A 20,504-nucleotide genomic window follows, 5' to 3' on the forward strand; every position below is an offset into this window, starting at 1 on the left:
TGAGCAGTGACGAGGATGCTAGGAGGCTGCAGGGTGACTTGGACAGATTAGGTGAGTGGGCAAATGCATGGCAGATGCAGTATAATTGTGAGGCAGAATATTATCTGAATGGCGGCAGATTAGGAAAAGCGGAGGTGCAACGAGACCTGGGTGTCATGGTACATCAGTCGTTGAAAGTTGGCATTCAGGTACAGCCGGCGGTGAAGAAGGCAAATGGCATGTTGGCCTTCATAGCTAGGGGATTTGAGTATAGGAGCAGGAAGTCTTACTGCAGTTGTACAGGGCCTTGGTGAGGCCTCACCTAGAATATTGTGTTCAGTTTTGGGCTCCTAATCTGAGGAAGGACGTTCTTGCTATTGAGGGAATGCAGCGAAGGTTCACCAGACTGATTCCCGGGATGGCAGGACTGACATATGAACAGAGTTTGGATCGACTGGGACTGTATTCACTGGAGTTTAGAAGGATGAGAGGGGATCTCATAAAAACATATAAAATTCTGACGGGACTAGACAGGTTAGATGCAGGAAGTCCAGAACCAGGGGACACAGTCTAAGGATCAGGGGTAAGCCATTTAGGACTGAGATGAGGAGAATGTTCTTCACTCAGAGAGTTGTTAATCTGTGGAATTCTCTACCGCAGAGAGTTGTTGATGCCAATTCGTTGGATATATTCAAGAGGAGGTTAGATATTGCTCTTATGGCTAAAGGGATCAACGGGTATGGAGACAAAACGGGAATAGGGTACTGAGGTGATGATTAGCCATGATCTTATTGAATTGTGGTGCAGGCACGAAGGGCCGAATGGCCTACTCCTGCACCTATTTTCTATGTTTCTATGTTTCTCACTGATCAGTGGAATCTCTCTCTGACCAGTGGAACAATCTCTCACTGAGCAGTGGAGCAATTTCTCACTGACCAATGGAGCAAACTCTCACTGACCAGTGGAACACAGCCCTTCCACATGTTTTGATATCCTTTTAAAATGGGATACCCAAAACTGCAAATACTCCAGACCTCAGCCTAACTGAGATCTTGTACATTGCCTAGTTATTTTTGTATTTTACTCCTCCAAGTACAAAGACAAGGATGGCTTTTGTCTTTGTCCTATATTTTCTTACCTGCATTGTCAACTTTAATGAGCTGTATATCCCTACTGTAAACCGCACTTCTTTTAAACTACTCGAATGTAACATGCGATTCATTCCCTAATCTTACTTCCAAAATGTATTGCTTCACACTTTCAGCATTGAACTGCAGCTGCCTCCCATCTGCCCACTCTGCTCCCCTGACCCTGTCCTCCTGCAGATTGTCACAATCCTAGATACAATTTTCCACACCTCCTATCTTGTTCCATTTGCAAATTTCAATATTCCCTCAGTTTTTATATGCTGATCATTTCCATATTAATGAGTGGCGCCAACAACACTAATCTTTCTCACCAGTGAAAATTCCTTTTAGCACTCACTCTGTTTTTTCTCCTCCAGTAACCTCTCTATCTATATTCCCTTTAATGCCGTGTGCCGTTATCTGTGACACACCTCTTATGTGGAACCTTATCAACTAATGTTTGAAAATCTATATAATTCCACATGCCCTGCTTTTCCTTTATCTAATCTCTGTTATTTCTTTAAATGATCCTGTAAGGGTAGCTCAACATGACCTACCTGCTAGAAACATAGAAACATAGAAAAATAGAAAATAGGTGCAGGAGTAGGCCATTCGGCCCTTCGAGCCTGCACCGCCATTCAATGAGTTCATGGCTGAACATGCAACTTCAGTACCCCATTCCTGCTATCTCGCCATACCCCTTGATCCCCTGGAATTAACTGTTTCCTTCTCCCTCCTAATGAAGAATTCCACCATATTATGGTCACTCTTCCCCAAGGGGCGTCGCACAACGAGTTTGCTAATTAATCCTCTCTCATTACACAACACCCTGTCTAAGATGGCCTCCCCCCTAGTTGATTCTTCGACATATTGGTCTAGAAAACCATCCCTTATGCACTCCAGGAAATCCTCCTCCACCGTATTGCTTCCAGTTTGGCTAGCCCAATCTATATGCATATTAAAGTCACCATGATAACTGTTGCACCTTTATTGCATGCACCCCTAATTTCCTGTTTGATGCCCTCCCCAACATCACTACTACTATTTGGTGGTCTGTACACAAATCCCACCAGCATTTTCTGCTCTTTGGTATTCCGTAGCTCCACCCATACCGATTCCACATCATCCAAGCTAATGTCTTTCCTTACAATTGCATTAATTTCCTCTTTAACCAGCAATGCCACCCCGCCTCCTTTTCCTTTCTGTCTATCTTTCCTAAATGTTGAATACCCTTGGATGTTGAGTTCCCAGCCTTGGTCACCCTGGAGCCATGTCTCTGTGATGCCAACCACATCATATCTGTTAACTGCTATCTGCGCAGTTAATTCGTCCACCTTATTCCGAATACTCCTCGCATTAAGGCACAGAGCCTTCAGGCTTGCCTTTTTAACACACTTTGACCCTTTAGAATTTTGCTGTAAAGTGGCCATTTTTGTTTTTTGCCTTGGGTTTCTCTGCCCTTCACTTTTACTCATCTCCTTTCTGTCTTTTGCTTCTGTCTCCATTTTGCTTCCCTCTGTCTCCCTGCATTGGTTCCCATCCCCCTGCCATATTAGTTTAACTCTTCCCCAACAGCATTAGCAAACACTCCCCCTAGGACATTGGTTCCGGTCCTGCCTAGGTGCAGACCGTCCGGTTTGTACTGGTCCCACCTCCCCCAGAACCGGTTCCAATGCCCCAGGAATTTGAATTCCTCCCTGCTGCACCACTGCTCAAGCCACATATTCATCTGAGCTATCCTGCGATTCCTATTCTGACTAGCACGTGGCACTGGTAGCAATGCTGAGATTACTACTTTTGAGGTCCTACTTTTTAATTTAGCTCCTAGCTCCTTAAATTCGTCTCTTAGGACCTCATCCCGTTTTTTTACCTATATCGTTGGTACCAATGTGCACCACGACAACTGGCTGTTCACCCTCCCTTTTCAGAATGTCCTGCACCCGCTCCTGCACCAGGGAGGCAACATACCATCCTGGAGTCTCGGTTGCGGCCGCAGAAACGCCTATCTATTCCCCTCACAATCGAATCCCCTATCACTATAGCTCTCCCACTCTTTTTCCTGCCCTCCTGTGCAGCAGAGCCAGCCACGGTGCCATGAACTTGGCTGCTGCTGCTCTCCCCTAATGCGTCATCCCCCTCAACAGTACCCAAAGCAGTGTATCTAGATTGCAGGGGGATGACCGCAGGGGACCCCTGCACTACCTTCCTTGCACTGCTCTTCCTGTTGGTCTTCCATTCCCTATCTGGCTGTGGACCCTTAACCTGCGGTAAGACCAACTCACTAAACGTGCTATTCATGTCATTCTCAGCATCTGTGCATGCTCAAAAGTGTGCCCTCAGCTCCAATTCCTCAAGGCGGTCCGTCAGGAGCTGGAGGCGGATACACTTCCCGCACACGTAGTCATCAGGGACACTGGAAGTGTCCCTGAGTTCCCACATGGTACAGGAGGAGCATATCACGTGTCCGAGCTCTCCTGCCATGACTTAACCCTTAGATACACTTAATTTGGCGACAACAATGTTAACAGGTTAATTACTGATATAAAAAAGAAAAAGACAACAATGTTAATGGGTTACTTACTGATATAAAAAAAAAGAAAAGCTACTCACCAATCACCAGCCAATCACTTACCTCTTTGGCTGTGACGTCACCTTTTGATTTCTTTCTACTTCTTTTTTGCTTTTTCTCCCGGCTGGAGCTGCACAAGCTGGGCCTTTTGTCGGCCTCACCAACGCCACGAACTCCCGCCTCTGACTGCCGTCGCCTCTCGCTGTCACTGGGCCTTTTGTAGGCCTCACCAATGCCACGAACTCCCGCCTCTGACTGCCGTCGCCTCTCGCTGTCACTGGGCCTTTTGTAGGCCTCACCAACGCCACGAACTCCCGCCTCTGACTGCCGTCGCCTCTCCCTGCCGCTGGGCCTTTTGTAGGCCTCACCAATGCCACGAACTCCCGCCTCTGACTGCCGTCGCCTCTCGCTGTCACTGGGCCTTTTGTAGGCCTCACCAATGCCACGAACTCCCGCCTCTGACTGCTGTCGCCTCTCGCTGTCACTGGACCTTTTGTAGGCCTCACCAATGCCACGAACTCCCGCCTCTGACTGCTGCCCAGTCTTGTTACTCCAAGTGATTAAAAAACATAATTAAGGATGGTATTGGGTTCTGCCTGATCTCCACCACCTGCCCCAGATCCCCAGGGCCTCCATGTGAGAGCAAAGCCCAACCAGCATCCCTGCTTTGAGCAGTACCCCAGAGAACTGAGTCTGTAGGCTATGGAGCCTCTGATTCTGCGAGGTCTCTGCTGTACACAGTCACATCCACTTTCACCCGCATGGGTTACTTAAGAACATAAGAAGTAGGAGTAGGCCATTTGGCCCCTCGAGCCTGCTCCGCCATTCAAAAAGATCATGGACTCAACTCCACTTCCCCGCCCGCTCCTCATAACCCTTGACTCCCTTATATGTTCAAAAATATGTCTATCTCCACCTTAAATATATTCAATGACCCAGCCTTCACAGCTCTCTGGGGTAGCGAATTCCAAAAATTCACAACCCTCTGAGAGAAGAAATTCCTCCTCATCTCCGTTTTAAATGTGCGCCCTCTTATTCTGAAACTATGCCCCCTAGTTCTAGATTCCCCCTCAAGGGGAAACACTCTTTCAGCATCCATCCTGTCCAGAATTTACACATTTCAATAATGTGTATTCTTCTAAATTTCAATTTAGGCCCAACCAGTTCAACCTTTCTTCATAAGACAACCCCTTCATCTCAGGAATTAAACTCATGAACCTTCTCTGAACTGCCTCCAATGCAAGTATATGCTTCTTTAAATAAGGAGACCAAAACTGCACACAGTACTCCAGGTGTGGTCACACCAATGCCCTGTACAGTTGTAGCAAGACTTCTTAATTTTATACTCCATCCCCATTTCAATGAAGGCCAACATTCCATTTGCTTTCCTAATTACTGGCTGTACTTGCAAACTAACTTTTTGTGTCTCATGTTTAAGGGCCCCCAGATCCCTCTGTACCGTAGCATTTTGTAGTCTCTCTCCATTTAAATAATAATTTGTTTTTTTATTCTTCCTACAAAAGTGGATAACCTCATATTTTCCCACATTATACTCCAACTGCCAATTTTTTGCCCACTCACTTCACCTATCTATATACCTTTGCAGATTAATTTGTGTCCTCTTCACAACTTGCTTTCCCACCTATCTTTGTATCATTAGCAAATTTGACTACAGTACACTCGGTCCATTTATCCAAGTCATTAATATAGATTGTAAATAGTTGAGGCCCCAGCACTGATCCCTGTGGTATCCTGCTTGTTACAGTTTATAACCTGAAAATGACCCATTTATCCAGACTCTCTGTTTTTATGTTAGTTAGCCAATACACTATACGTGTAAATATATTACCCCCAACCCCGTGAGCTCTTATCTTGTATGTGGCACCTTATCAAATATTCTGGATATCTAAATACACTAAATCTACTGGTTCCCCTTTATCCACCCTGCTCGTTACATCCTCAAAGAACTCTAGCAAATTTGTCAAACATGATTTCCCTTTCATAAAACCATTCTGACTCTACTTGATTGTATTATGATTTTCTAAATGCCCTGCTAGTATTTCCAGCATTTTCCCAATGACAGATGTTAGGCTAACTGGTCTACAGTTTCCTGTTTTCTGTCTCCCTCCTTTCTTGAATAGGGGCGTTACATTTGCAGTTTTCCAATCTGCTGGGACCTCTCCAGAGTCCAGGGATATTTTGTAGATTACAGCCAATGCAGCCACTATCTCTGCAGCCAATTGTTTTAAGACCTCAGGATGCAGGCCATCAGGTCCAGGGGACTTGTCACCTTTAGTCCCATTAGTTTGCCTAGTATTTTATCTCTCGTGATAGTGATTGTTTTAAGTTCCTTACTCCTTACAGCCTCTTGATTATCTATTATTATTGCGATGCTTTTAGTATCTTCTACCATGAAGACCGATACAAAATATTTGTTCAAAATTCTATGCCATTTCCCTGTTTCCCATTATTAATTCCACAGTTTAATCCTTTAAGGGTCCAACATTTACTTCAGCTACTCTATTCCTTATTATACACCTGTAGAAGCTCATACTTCCTGTTTTATATTTCTTACCAATTTACTCTCATAATTCTTGTCTCTCTTTATTATTTGTTTAGTTGTCCTTTGCTGGCGTTAAAAAATTCCCAATCATCTGACCTGCCACTATTCTTCGAAACAGTGTATGCCTTTGTTTTCAATTTGATACGACCCTTAACTTCCTTCGTTAGCCAATGGTTCACCCGGTGTAAACTCCCTCATCGCTGCTCCCACTCCAGTCCCATTGCTACCACTCCAGTACCATTGCCCTTCCTCTAGTCCCATTGCCCCTCCAATACCATTGTCCCTCTAGTCCCATTGCTCCTCCAGTCCCATTGGCCCTCATCCAGTCCCATTGCCCCTCCGGTCCCCTTGCCCCTCCTCCAGTCCCATTGTCCCTCGAGTCCAATTCACCCTCAAGTTCCATTTCCCCCCTCCAGTCCCATAGCCCCAACTCCAGTCCCATTGCTCCTCCAGTCCCTCTGCCCCTCCTCCAGTCCCATTGCCCCTCCTCCAGTCCCATTGCCCCCCTTCCAGTCCCATTGTCACCTCTGGTCCCATTGCCCCCTCCAGTCCCATTGCTCCTCCAGTCCCATTTCCCCTCATCTAGTCCCATTGCCCCTCCAGTTCCATTACCCCCCCAGTCCCATTGCCCCCCCCCAGTCAAATTGCACCCTCCAGTTTCATTGCCCCTCCACTCATCCCATTACCCCCTCTAGTCCCATTCCCCCTCCTCTGGTTCCATTGCCCCTCCAGTCACATTGCCCCTCCTCCAGTCCAAGTCAGCATGGATTTATAAAAGGGAAATCATGTTGAGGCCAGTTCATTAGATATATTCAAAAGGGAGTTAGATGTGGCCCTTATGGCTAAAGAGATCAAGAAGTATGGAGAGAAAGCAGGAATGGGGTATTGAAGTTCCATGATCAGCCATGATCATATTGAATAGTGGTGCAGGCTCGAAGGGATGAATGGCTATTCCTGCACCTATTTTCTATGTTTCTATGTTAATGCCCCCTCCTCTAGTCTCATTGCCCCTCCTCTAGTCTCATTGCCCCCTCCAGTCCAATTGTCCCTCCAGTCTCATTGCCCCCTCCAGTTCCATTGCCCCTCCAGACCTATTGCCCTTCCTCCAGTCCCATTGCCCCTCCTCCTTAACATTGGCTCTCCAGTCCCATTGCCCCTCCTCCAGTCCCATTGCCTCTCCTCTAGTCCCATTGCCTCTCCAGTCCCATTGCCCCTCCAGTCCCATTGCCCCTCCAGTTCCATTGCCTCTTCTCCAGTCCCATTATCCCCTGCTCCAGTCCCATTGCCCTCTCCTCCAGTCCCAATGCGTCTCCAGTCACATTGCCCCCCTCCAGTTTCATTGCCCCCTTCCAGTACCATTCCCCTCCAGTTGCATTGCCCCATCTCCAGTCCCATGCCCCTCCAGTCCCATAGCCCCTCCAGTCCCATTGCCCCCCCATGCAGTGCCATTGTCCCTCCTGTCCCATTGCCCCTCCTCCAGTCCGATTGCCCCTCCTCCAGTCCGATTGCCCCTCCTCCAGTCCCATTGCCCCTCCAGTCCCACTGCCCCTCCTCCAGTCCCATTGCCCCTCCTCCAGTCCCATTGCCCCTCCTCCAGTCCAAGTCAGCATGGATTTATAAAAGGGAAATCATGCTTGACAAATCTTCTATAATATTTTGAGGATGTAACTAGTAGAGTGGACAAGGGAGAACCAGTGGATGTGGTGTATTTCGACTTTCAAAAGACTTTGGACAAGGTCCCACACAAGAGATTTGTGTGCCAAATTAAAGCACATGGTATTGGGAGTAATGTATTGACATAGATAGAGAACTGGTTGGCAGACATAAAGCAAAGAATAGGAATAGACGGGTCCTTTTCAGAATGGCAGGCAGTGACTAGTGGGGTACCGCAGGGTTCAGTGCTGGGACACCAGCTGTTTACAATATACATTAATGATTTAGACGAAAGAATTGAATGTAATATCTCCAAGTTTGCAGATGACACTAAGCTGGGTGGCAGTGTGAGCTGTGAGGAGGATGCTGAGAGGCTGCAGGGTGACTTGGACAGCTTAGGACAGTGGGCAATTGCATAGCAGATACAATATAATGTAGATAAATGTGAGGTTATACACTTTGGTGGCAAAAACAGGAAGGTGGAATATTATCTGAATGGTGACAGACTAGGAAAAGGGGAGGTGCAATGAGACCTGGGTGCCATGGTATATCAGTCATTGAAAGTTGGCATGCAGGAATAGCAGGCGGTAAAGAAGGCAAATGGTATGTTGGCCTTCATAGCGAGAGGATTTGATTATAGGAGCAGAGAGGTCTTGCTGTAGTTGTACAGGGCCTTGATGAGGCCACACCTTGAATATTGTGTACAGTTTGGTCTCGTACTCTGAGCAAGGACATTCTTGCTATTGAGGGAGTGCAGCGAAGGTTCACCAGATTGATTCCCAGGATGGCAGGACTGACATATGAGGAAAGACTGGATCGACTAGGCCTGTATTCACTGGAATTTAGAAGAATGAGAGGGGATCTCATAGAAACATATAACATTCTGACGGGATTGGACAGGTTAGATGCAGGAAGAATGTTCCCAATGTTGGGGAAGTCCAGAACCAGGGGTCAGAGTCTAAGGATAAGGGGTTAAGCCATTTAGGACCGGGATGAGAAGAAACTTCTTCACTCAGAGAATTGTGAACCTGTGGAATTCTCTACCGCAGAAAGTTGTTGAGGCCAGTCGTTAGATATAGTCGAAAGGGAGCTAGATATGGCCCTTACGGCTAAAGGGATCAAGGAGTATGGAGAGAAAGCAGGAATGGTGTACTGAAGTTCCATGATCAGCCATGATCATATTGAAGGTGGTGCAGGCTCGAAGGGCTGAATGGCCTACTCCTGCACCTATTTTCTATGTTTCTATGTTAATGCCCCCTCATCTAGTCTCATTGCCCCTCCTCTAGTCTCTCATTGCCCCTCCTCCAGTCCCATTGCCCCTCCTCCAGTCCCATTGCCCCGCTAGTCCCATTGCCCAGTCCAGTCCCATTGCCCCTCCTCCAGTCCCATTGCCCCTCCTCCAGTCCCATTGTCCCTCCTCCAGACCCATTGCCCCTCCTCCAGACCCATTGCCCCTCCTCCAGTCCCATCGACCCTCCTCCAGACCCATTGCCCCACCTCCAGACCCATTGCCCCTCCTCCAGTCCTATTGCCCCTCCTCCAGTCCCATTGTCCCTCCAATCCAATTTCCCCTACTCCAGTCCCATTGCCCCGCCTTCAGTCTCATTGTCCCTCCAGTCCCATTGCCCCCCCACGCAGTGCCATTGTCCCTCCAGTCCCATTGCCCCTCCTCCAGTCCCATTGCCCCTCCTCAAGTCCCTTTACCCCTCCAGTCCTATTGCCCCTCCTCCAGTCCCATTGCCTCTCCACCAGTCCCATTGCCCCTCCAGTCCCATTGCCCCCCCAATCCCATTGCCCCTCCACCAGTCCCATTGCCCCTCCTCCAGTCCCATTGCCGCTCCTCCAGTCCCATTGCCCCTCCTCCAGTCACATTGCCCCTCCTCTAGTCTCTCATTGCCCCTCCTCCAGTCCCATTGCCCCTCCTCCAGACCCATTGCCCTTCCTTCAGTCCCATTGCCCTTTCAGACCCATGCCCCCCCCCCAGTCGAAATGCCCCCTCCACTCTCATTGCCCCTCCACTTAGCCCACTGCCCCCTCCAGTCCCATTCACCCTCCTCTAGTTCCATTGCCCCTCCAGTCCCATTGCACCTCCTCCAGTCCAAGTCAGCATGGATTTATGAAAGGGAAATCATGCTTGACAAATCTTCAAGATTTTTTGAGGATGTAACTACAAGAGTGGACAAGGGAGAACCAGTGGATGTGGTGTATTTCGACTTTCAAAAGGCTTTGGACAAGGTCCCACATAAGAGATTAGTGTGCAAAATTAAAGCACATGGTATTGGGGGTAATGTATTGACATAGATAGAGAACTAGTTGGCAGACATGAAGCAAAGAGTAGGAATAGAATGGCAGGCAGTGACTAGTGGGGTGCTGCAAGGTTCAGTGCTGGGACACCAGCTATTTACAATATACATTAATGATTTAGACGAAGGAATTGGATGTAATATCTCCAATATTGCAGATGACACTAAGCTGGGTGGCAGTGTGAGCTGTGAGGAGGATGCTAAGAGGCTGTAGGGTGACTTGGACAGGTTAGGTGAATGGGCAAATGCATGGCAGATACAGTATAATATAGATAAATGTGAGGTTATCCACTTTGGTGGCAAAAACAAGAAGACGGAAAATTATCTGAATGGTGACAGATTAGGAAAAGAGGAGGTGCAACAAGACCTGGGTGGCATGGTATATCAATCATTGAAAGTTAGCATGCAGGTACAGCAGGCGGTAAAGAAGGAAAATATTATGTTGGCCTTCATAGCGAGAGGATTTGAGTGTAGGAGCAGGGAGGTCTTGCTGCAGTTGCACAGGGCCTTGGTGAGGCCACACCTTGAATATTGTGTACAGTTTTGGTCTCCTATTCTGAGGAAGGATATTCTTGCTATTGAGGGAGTGCAGCGAAGGTTCACCAGACTGATTCCTGGGATGGCAGGACTGACATATGAGGACAGATTGGATCGACTATACTTATATTCACTGGAATTTAGAAGAATGGGAGGGGATCTCATAGAAACAGATTAAATTCTGACGGGATTGGGCAGGTTAGATGCAGGAAGAATGTTCCCAATGTTGGAGAAGTCCAGAACCAGGGGTCAGAGTCTAAGGATAAGGGGTTAAGCCATTTACGACTGAGATGAGGAGAAACTTCTTCACTCAAAGAATTGTGAACCTGTGAAATTCTCTACCACAGAAAGTTGTTGAGGCCAGTTCGTTAGATATATTCAAAAGGGAGCTAGATGTGGCCCTTACGGCTAAAGGGATCAAGGGGTATGGAGAGAAAGCAGGAATGGGGTACTGAAGATCCATTTTCAGCCATGATCATATTGAATGGTGGTGCAGGCTCAAAGGGCTGAATGGCCTACTCCAACACCTATTTTCTATGTTTCTATGTTAATATCTCCTCCGCTAGTCCCATTGCCCCTCCTCTAGTCTCTCATTGCCCCTCCAGTCCAATTGTCCCTCCAGTCCCATTGCCCCTTCCTGTCCCATTGTCTCCTCCAGTCCCACTGCCCCCTCTCTAGTCTCTTTTATTTCCATTCACGGGATGTGGGCATTGTCCGCAATGGCAGCATTTGTTGCTTATCCCTAATTACCCTTGAAAAGGTGTTGGAGAGCTGCCTTCTTGAATACAACTGAGTTGCTTGCTAGGCCATTTCAGAGTCAACCACATTGCTGTGGGTCTGGAGTCACATATAGGCCAGATGGGATAAGGAGGGCAGATTTCCTTCCTTAAAAGGACCATAATGAGCCAGATGGGTTTTTAACGACAATCCAGTAGTTTTATGGTCACCATTACTAATACTAGCTTTTTTGTTCCAGATTTAATTAATTAACTGAAGTTAAATTCCGCAGCTGCCTTGGTGGGATTTGAACTCGCGTCTCCGGATCATTAGTCCAGACCTCTGGGTTACTAGACCAGTAACATAACCACTGTGCCCTCCCCCCTCTCTCTGTTTGCACCAATTAGAGGGACAGGCCCAGAGTGGCAGCAGAATAGGAGACACTATGGTGTAATGCTGGGAATTACTGTCAACAGTGCTGCCTTTACTGGCTGATATTCCTAATTAAACAATAACAACTTGCTTTTATATACTATCTTTAATGTAGCAAAATGTGCAAGGACTTTCACAGGAGAGTTATCAGACAAAAATTAACACCAATCCAAAGAAGGAGATATTAGGACAGTTGGGATTGGTCACAGAGGTCGGCTTCAAGGAGCGTCTTAAAGCAGGAAAGAGAAGTATAGCGGTGGAGAGGGGTAGGGAGGGAATTCCAAAGCTTAGGGCCTAGACGGTTGAAGGCATGGCAGCCAATCGCGGGGTATAGAGAATGGGGGATACACAAGAAGCCAGAGTTGGAGGAGTGCAGAGTTGGAGCTAAGTTGTAGGGCTGGAGGGGGTACAGAGGTAGGGATAACTCTCCACGGTGTGTGTATTGACTGATATTCACTCGACCCAGTGACTGACTTATTTCTCTGTGTTCTAGGCCTCCCATCTCCACCAAGCAATGTTTGCAGCTCTCGTTGGCAATAAGCCTGGGTTTGTTGAACTCTTTCTAGAGAACGGGGTGAACCTGAGAGAATTTCTCTCTCCAGACATCCTCGTCCGACTTTATAACAACATCCCACCCTACACTCTCTTGTACAAAAAGCTCCAGAAAGTGGTGGAGGGTGAGAAGCAGCCACAGATCAGCGATAAGATGGAGAGCAAGAGGAAGGTGCTGCTTCACCACATCTCGGAGGTCCTGCAGGAGCTGCTGGGTGAATTCACTGAGCCACTCTACAATCAACCAAAGGACCGACGGGAGAGAAAAATGTTCAACACCCCACCCATAAATGTAAGTAAATGTATAAGGGAATGTCAATCACTCCCAAGGCAGGTAAAGCCTAGGTTAGATTCCGAGACAAGCTCCCTCTACACTGTCCCATCAAACACTCTCAGGGCAGGTACAGCATGGGTAAGATACAAAGTAAAGCTCCCTCTACACTCTCCCATCAAACACTCTCAGGGCAGGTACAGCACGGGATTCATTGGATTAATACTGACTCAAATCCATTTCATGTAGAGTCCTTTCACCCAGCAGACAGAGAAAACTTTCATCTGACCCATCAGGGCTGCCTTTGAACCGAAGCCCCATAGAGCAATGCAGCGCCCAGTCCCTCTGAGTAACAGGTGTTTAAAACTAATGGTCATGGTGCCACACCCAGGTTGGCAACTTCACAATGGGGTCGTTTGTTTTGGGCTTTGCAGAGGATTTGCGTCGATGGAGAAGCAAAGATATTGCAGTTGGAGTCTCCTTTACAGGTTCTTCAGCGAAGCGCCCACTCCAGCAGTTGAAGAGGGACATTGGATATTGGGTTAAATGTGAGAGATTTAGGAGAGAGAGCAGCAGAAACATTTTGAAACAGATGTTTGTGAGGCTGTGGAATGCACAGTTAGTGATAGAAGAACACACCTTGTCAACCTATAAGTATAAGTTAGATAAGTGGCTGAAAAACAGGGATACAGGGATATTGGAACAGGGCGATACATGGGATTTGGATACTAGTTGTGCAGAGGATGAACACCAAAAACAACAATAACAACTTGTATTTATGTAGCGCCTTTAATGTAGTAAAACGTCCCAAGGCACCACAGGAGCACTGTAAAACAACATTTGACATCGAGCCACATAAGGAGAAATTAGGACAGGTGACCAAAAACTTGGTCAAAGAGGTAGGTTTTAAGGAGCAACTTAAAGGAGGAAAGAGGTAGAGAGGCTTAGGTTTAGGCAGGGAATTCCAGAGTTTAGGGCCTAGGCAGCTGAAGGCACGGCCACCAAGAGTGGAGCAATTAAAATTGGGATGCTCGAGAGGCGAGAATTAGAGGAGTGCAAATATCTCTGGGGGTCGTGGGGCTGGAGCAGATTACAGAGATAGGGAGGGGCGAGGCCATGGAGCGATTTGAAAATAAGGATGCAAATTTTTAAATCGAGTCGCTGCTCAACCAGGATCCAATGTAGGTCAGTGAGCACAGGGGTGCTGGGTGAACAGGACTTGGTGCGAGTTAGTACACGGGCAGCTGAGTTTTGGATGACCTCAAGTTTACAGAGGGTAGAATGTGGGAGGCCGTCCAGGAGTCTGTTGGAATAATCAAGTCTAGAGATAACAAAAGCATGGATGAGGGTTTCAGCAGCGGATGATCTGAGGCAGGCACGGTGTCGGGCGATGTTCCGGATGTGGAAATAGGTGCTCTTAATGATGGCGTGGATAGATGGTCCAGAGCTCATTTTGGGTCTAATATGACACCAAGGTTGTGAATAGTCTGGTTCAGCCTCAGACAGTTGCAAGAGAGAGGGAACAGAGTTTGTGTTGGTCTTCCAAATATTTATTTGGAGGATATTTCTGCTCATCCAGTACTGGATGTCGGGCAAGCAGTCTGACAATTGAGAGACTGTGGAGGGGTCGAGAGAAGTGATGGTGAGGTAGATCTGGATGTTGTCAGTGTACATGTGGAAACTGTGCTGTGCTTTAGGATGATGTCGTCGAGGGGCAACATGTAGATGAGAAATAGGAGGGCACCAAAGAGAGATCCTTGAGCAACACCAGAGGTAACGGTGCGGGAGTGGGAAGAGAAGTCATTGCAGGAGATTATCTGGCTACGATTAGATAGATAAGAATGGAACTAGGCGAGTGCAGTCCCACCCAGCTGGCCGATGATGGAGAGGCGTTGGAGGAGGATGGAGTGGTCAACTGTGTCAAAGGCGGTAGACAGGTCGAGACAGAGCAGAGTGAAGGATAGGCATGTGTGTCTGTCAGCAGCAATAAATACACCCGAACGTCGCCTTGAAAAAACTTCCTGGTCACTCACTAGGTGATGCCTTGACACTTCTTGTTATGTTTGTGTAAAGCCCTTACTCTACAGTATGAAACCACATGAGGCACGTTCTGGGGGTGCCACAAGGGGTGAACTTGTGGTCTGTCTCTAATTCAAACTTCCTACCAAAGAGGTACTGATGCATTTTTTTTACACCATAGACACATGCAATCACTTCCTTCTCGACCATCCCATATCCCCGTTCTGCTTGAGAGAGCGGCCTGGAGGCATAAGCCACAGGTTATAGTTGAGCCTCAGCATTGCCCTGCTGCAACACGCACCCAACCCCATAGGATGATGCATCACATGTCAGAACCAATTTTTTTCAGGGGTCGTACAGGGTCAACAACTTGTTTGAACAAAGTAGGTTTCGCGCCCAATCAAAAGCCCGTTCCTGACAGTCCCCCCAAAACCAATCGCAACCCTTACGCAGGAGCGCGTGTATCGGCTCCAACAACGTGCTCAAGTTCAGCAGAAAGTTCCCGAAATAGTTCAATAGTCCCAGGAATGAACGCAACTCCGATGTGTTGCAGGGCCTGGGTGCTCGTCGAATCGCCTCTGTTTTGGATTCGGTGGGCCGATTCCCATCTGCAGCAACCATCCTGTCCAGAAACTCAACCTAAGGAGCTAAAAACACACATTTAGACTTCTTGAGTCACAGGCCTACCCGGTCCAGTCGGCGTAGCACCTCCTCCAGGTTGTGGAGGTGTTCCTCGGTGTCTTGACCTGTGATGAGGATGTCGTCCTGGAATACGATCGTTCCAGGAATGGATTTAAGCAGGCTTTCCATGTTTCATTAATAAATTGCGGCCGCTGATCGAATGCCAAACGGGCACCTGTTATAAACGAACAGTCCCTTGTACTTGGTGATGGTGGTCAGTAGTTTAGATTCGTCAGTCAGTTCCTGGGTCATATAGGCTGAAGTGAGGTCCAACTTGGTGAACAGCTTGTCGCCTGCCAGCGTGGCAAAGAGGTCCTCCGCTCTCGGGAGTGGGTATTGATCTTGTAGGGACACCTGATTGATGGTGGCCTTGTAGTCGCCACAGATCCTGACAGAGCCATTAGCTTTTAGGACGGGAATGACGGGGCTCGCCCAGTCGCTGAATTCAATAGGCGAGATGATGCCCTCTCTCAACAGCCGGTCCAATTCGCTCTCGATCTTTTCCCGCATCACATACGGCACCGCTCTGGCTTTGTGGTGCACTGGCCTGGTGTCTGGGGTGATGTGTATCACAACTTTAGTGCCTTTGAAAGTCCCGACGCCAGGTTGGAATAGTGACTCGAATTGTTGTCGGACTTGTGAGCATGAACTTCGCTCCACAGATGACATTGCGCGAACATCCCCCCATTTCCAGTTCATCTCGGCTAACCAGCTCCTCCCCAACAATGCGGGACCATTGCCCGGGACAATCCAGAGCGGCAGCCGATTCACTAATCCATTGTGTGTGACAGCCAACATTGCACTGCCTAGCACCGGAATGATTTATTTGGTGTAAGTCCATAATTGTGTCTCAATACGTGCTAATTTAGGTCTACTGGCTTTAAGTGGCCATAGCTTCTCAAATTGCTGAGCGCCCATGAGTGACTGGCTGGCCCCAGTGTCTAGCTCCATGCGTACAGGGATACCGTTTAATAAAACCCTCATCATCATTGGTGGCGTTCTGGTGTCTGAACTGTGAATATTTACCACATGGACCCGCTGAACCTCGGCGTCCATCGATTTGCCCCAAAAGTCATCCTGCCTCAAAGAACCCTCTTCTGGTCCATCCGCCTCATATATTAGTCTGGTTGCAGACTTCCTGCACGTTCGAGCTAAGTGGCCACTCAGACTTCAGTTCCTGCAGACAAACTGTTGAAATCTGCAAGATCTAGCTGAGTGTTTTCCCCCACACCTCCAGCATGAGTTAAAGTTTTCATTGTTGGGAACAAAGGGACGATGGCCAGGCATTCTGCGCTGACTGTCCCTTTGACTGCTCTTAAGTACCCTATTGGTGGGTGTCAATGGTCCCATCCCGGGCAGCATTGTCCCTTGTGATGGCGTGAATGTCCGTTCAGCCTGCCATTGTCTCTGTTGAAGTCCTACTCTGGGGTCTATTGCTGCCTGGGGAGTGCCTGAGGACTGCCCCTGCCTGCCTGCGGGGCTCTGAGTCGTATTGATGATGTTGACTCCCTGATCTATCGCCGCATTAGAGACAGAATTGCGCGCATATATTATTTTCATCTCTTCCTCCCCCGTCATGAAAGTTTGAGCCATCAACGCCGCCGCTTCCAAGGTCAAATCCTTGGTCTCAATTAATTTGCGGAAAATTCCCACATGACCGATGCCCACGATAAAGAAGTCCCTTAGTATCTCCCCCCTGCAGGCATCTGTGAACTTAGAGGCTGGCCAAATGCCGGAAGTCCGCTACGAAGTCCGGTATGCTCTGTCCTTCACGACGTCGGTGGGTGTAGAATCTGTGTCGGGCCATATGTATGCTACCCGCCGGTTTGAGGTACTTCCCGATCAATTTGCTAACTTCTTCAAAGTTTTGTCCGCCGGCTTTTCGGGTGTTAGTAAGTCCTTCATGAGTGTGTAAGTCTTTGGTCCGCAGCTGGTCAAAAGATGAGCCCTTCGCTTGTCGGTCGCTGCATCCCCCAGCCATTCTTTCGTAACGAAGCTTTGCTGAAGCCTCTCGACAAAATCGGCCCAGTCTTCCCCAACACAGTACTGTTCCTCTGTGCTACCGGTGGCCATTCTCGTGGATCGTGAATTCTCGTTTTTCGTCGCCAATGTACAGTCCTTACTCTACAGTATGAAACCACACGAGGTACATTCTGTGGACAAGGTCACTCTGTGATCTTAACTCTTTATTCACAGGACTCCAAAGACGATGACCCTGCGTGGGACCTCCCTTTTTATACCTGTGTGATCAGGTAAGGAGTGTCTCCCACAAGTTCACCCCTTGTGGTCAAGGTGTGCACCTAGGTTGAATGTATACAGTAATACAGTGGTGTTACATTGTGGTTACATACATGACAGTTTGCCTTGGCTTGTGTCTAAAGACTGTATGGTGAAAGTCTGAGCAAAGAGTCAGCAAACACAGTGAGGATCAAATGTCCTTCCTTTCACCACCTACATAGTTATTCACACTGGGCAAGTCCCAACTTGACAACAATAGCAGAAAGTGCAGACATGAAAACCAAAGTTGTTGCATAGCTGGAATTCTCCAAACAAGAGCAGGTGTGTCTGTTTCCATTCATGCTGTGGCTAAATGCCACAGTGTCGACTCACAAGCCAAATAAGCGTCCTCAACTCTTCTTTCTCTCCTCACTAATTTTCTGAGCCACACATTAGTATTAGTGGTCCATGTAGACATGGTAATAAACCGTTCACCTCAGTAAAGCTGTAATCATAACAAAGCAGTCAGGTCTGTTATTCCTCGACCACACCAGGGTAACCCAACAATCACTCTCATTTCTCACCGGTTCCCCGTGGCAATAGCTCCATTAGGGAATCACACATTGGAACGCAAAGACCTGACTATGACACAGCTCTGAACGCAGAACTCTCTCCCTGTGCGGGTGACATCTCACACATTATCAAGATCAGACACACCCTCCCTCCTCACTGCTTCCCCCCCCACCCCCCCACTCCAGCAAACCTGTCTCAAGCTGAGAATGGCAACAAACCAGGAGCCAGCAAAGCACGGCACTGGGACTCCGGTTCTCAAAATGAAATCGGGGAGACAGGTTGGTGCAGAAGAGCAAAGGTCGGTCTTTAACTTCTGGGACCAGGGTTCAGACACAGCCAGAGAGGATAAGTCTCATAACAACATTGCAGAAGTCAAGGACCAGAAAAGGCCATTCAGCCCAGGGAATCTAAACCTTCTGATAACTCTCCATCGAGGCCCAACCTTCTGGTACATTAATTTTCCCATAGAAGACCATCCCAGTTTTCTTGTCCCTTGTGCTTAAGGCTAAGTCAGACACACAGGAGAGGAGTTGCTCTCTCATGTCTCTTTTAAATTTCTTTTAAACTAATGCAATTTCTACACTCAGCTCCCACTTTCCTGGTGTAATTCATAGTGTTAATTAAGTAATGGTGTAGTTTATCTTTGTTTACCTGTTCCATCCTGTTTAATAGTTTATCTCCCTCAGTGAAGGTCCCCTCTTGTTATTCAGTCTTGTTATTCTTTGCACTTTCTCTGCTAGCTGTACTTAGCACAGCCAGCGTGCTGTGAAATGTTCTCATTATACCCGCCTCTTCTGGCTGGGTAGTATCCATGCCATTAGCTCTTTAATTGTTTTGCCACATTGTCTGGACTTTGATCGGGTTGATTCTAAATTCACTCCCAACGCCCTCTCTAAGGTCTCGATATTAAACAGGAGGGTGAGGGTCAGGCAGCTGATTAAAATATAAAAATCGGCCAACATAAACTACTAATCCAGAGGCCTGGACCAATGATCTGGAGACACGAGTTCAAATCCCAACACAGCAGCTGAGGAATTTAAACTCAATTAAATCAATCTGAGATAAATAGCTACTATCAGTTTCAGTAATGGTGACCATGAAGCCAGTGGATCATCGTAAAAATCCATCTGGTTCACTAACGTCCTTTAGGGAAAGAAATCTGTCGTCCTTACCTGGTCTAGTGTATATGTGACTCCAGACCAACTATAATGTAGTTGCCTCAAGCCACTCAGTTGTATCAAACAGCTACAAGAAAGTATACTAAGAATAAAACCAGATGGACCACCCTACATTGAATTTTAGACACAACAGCACACCTAACCCAATCTACCCTGCAAATTCCTTGTCACTAACATCTGGGGACTTGTGCCAAAATTGGGAGAGCTGTCCCACAGACTAGTCAAGCAACAGCCTAAGAACATAAGATAATAAGAAATAGGAGCAGGAGTAGGACATTTGGCCCCCAGAGCCTGCTCCACCATTCAAAAAGATCACAGTTGATCTGATCCTGGCCTCAATTCCACTTCCCTGCCCGCTCCCTATAACCCTTGACTCCCTTATCATTCAACAATCTGTCTATCTCCATCTTAAATATATTCAATGACCCAACCTCCACAGCTCTCTGGGTTAGAGAATTCCAATGATTCACGACCCTCTGAGAGAAGAAATTCCTCCTCATTTCCTTTTTAAATGGGTGGCCCCTTATTCTGAACTATGCTCCCAAGTTCTAGATTGCCCCATGAGGGGAAACATCTTCTCTGCATCTACTCTGTCAAGCCTCCTCAGAATCTTATATGTTTCAATAAGATCACCTCTCATTCTTCTAAACTCCAATGAGTATCGGCCTTTCCTGCTCAACCTTTCTTCATAAGACAACCCCTTCATCTCAGGAATCAACCTTGTTAACCTTCTCTGAACTGCCACCAATGCAAATATATCCCTCTTTAAATAAGGAGATCAAAACTGTACACAGTTGTAGCAGGACAACCTACTTTTATACTCCATCGCCCTTGCAATAAAGACCAACATTCGATTTGCCTTCCTAATTACTTGCTGTACCTGCATGCTAACTTTTTGTGTTTCATGTACAAGGACCCCCAGATCGTTCTATACCACAGCCTGACATAGTCATACTCACAGAATCATACCTGTCAACCAATGCTCCAGACTCCTCTATCACCATCCCTGGGTATGTCCTGCCCAACTGGCAGAGGTGGCGGCACAGTGTAAACAGTCGGGAGGGAGAGGCCCTGGGAGTCCTCAACTTTGACTCCAGACCCCATGGAGTCTCATGGATTCAGGTCAAGCATGG

General features: G+C 47.5%; 1 protein-coding gene across 1 annotated transcript in view; it reads left to right on the top strand.

The window, feature by feature from the left end:
* trpm2 (transient receptor potential cation channel, subfamily M, member 2) overlaps positions 1-20,504 on the top strand; it is a 410,019-nt gene that overhangs the window by 129,386 nt on the left and 260,129 nt on the right. The window contains exons 12-13 of the mRNA XM_070876247.1: positions 12,374-12,728; positions 13,296-13,297. Of these exons, the coding sequence (XP_070732348.1) occupies positions 12,374-12,728; positions 13,296-13,297 (357 nt within the window). The remainder of the gene's footprint in view (positions 1-12,373; positions 12,729-13,295; positions 13,298-20,504) is intronic.

This window comes from Pristiophorus japonicus, chromosome 3 (genome assembly GCF_044704955.1).
Source record: "Pristiophorus japonicus isolate sPriJap1 chromosome 3, sPriJap1.hap1, whole genome shotgun sequence".
Classification (NCBI taxonomy): Eukaryota; Metazoa; Chordata; class Chondrichthyes; family Pristiophoridae; genus Pristiophorus; species Pristiophorus japonicus.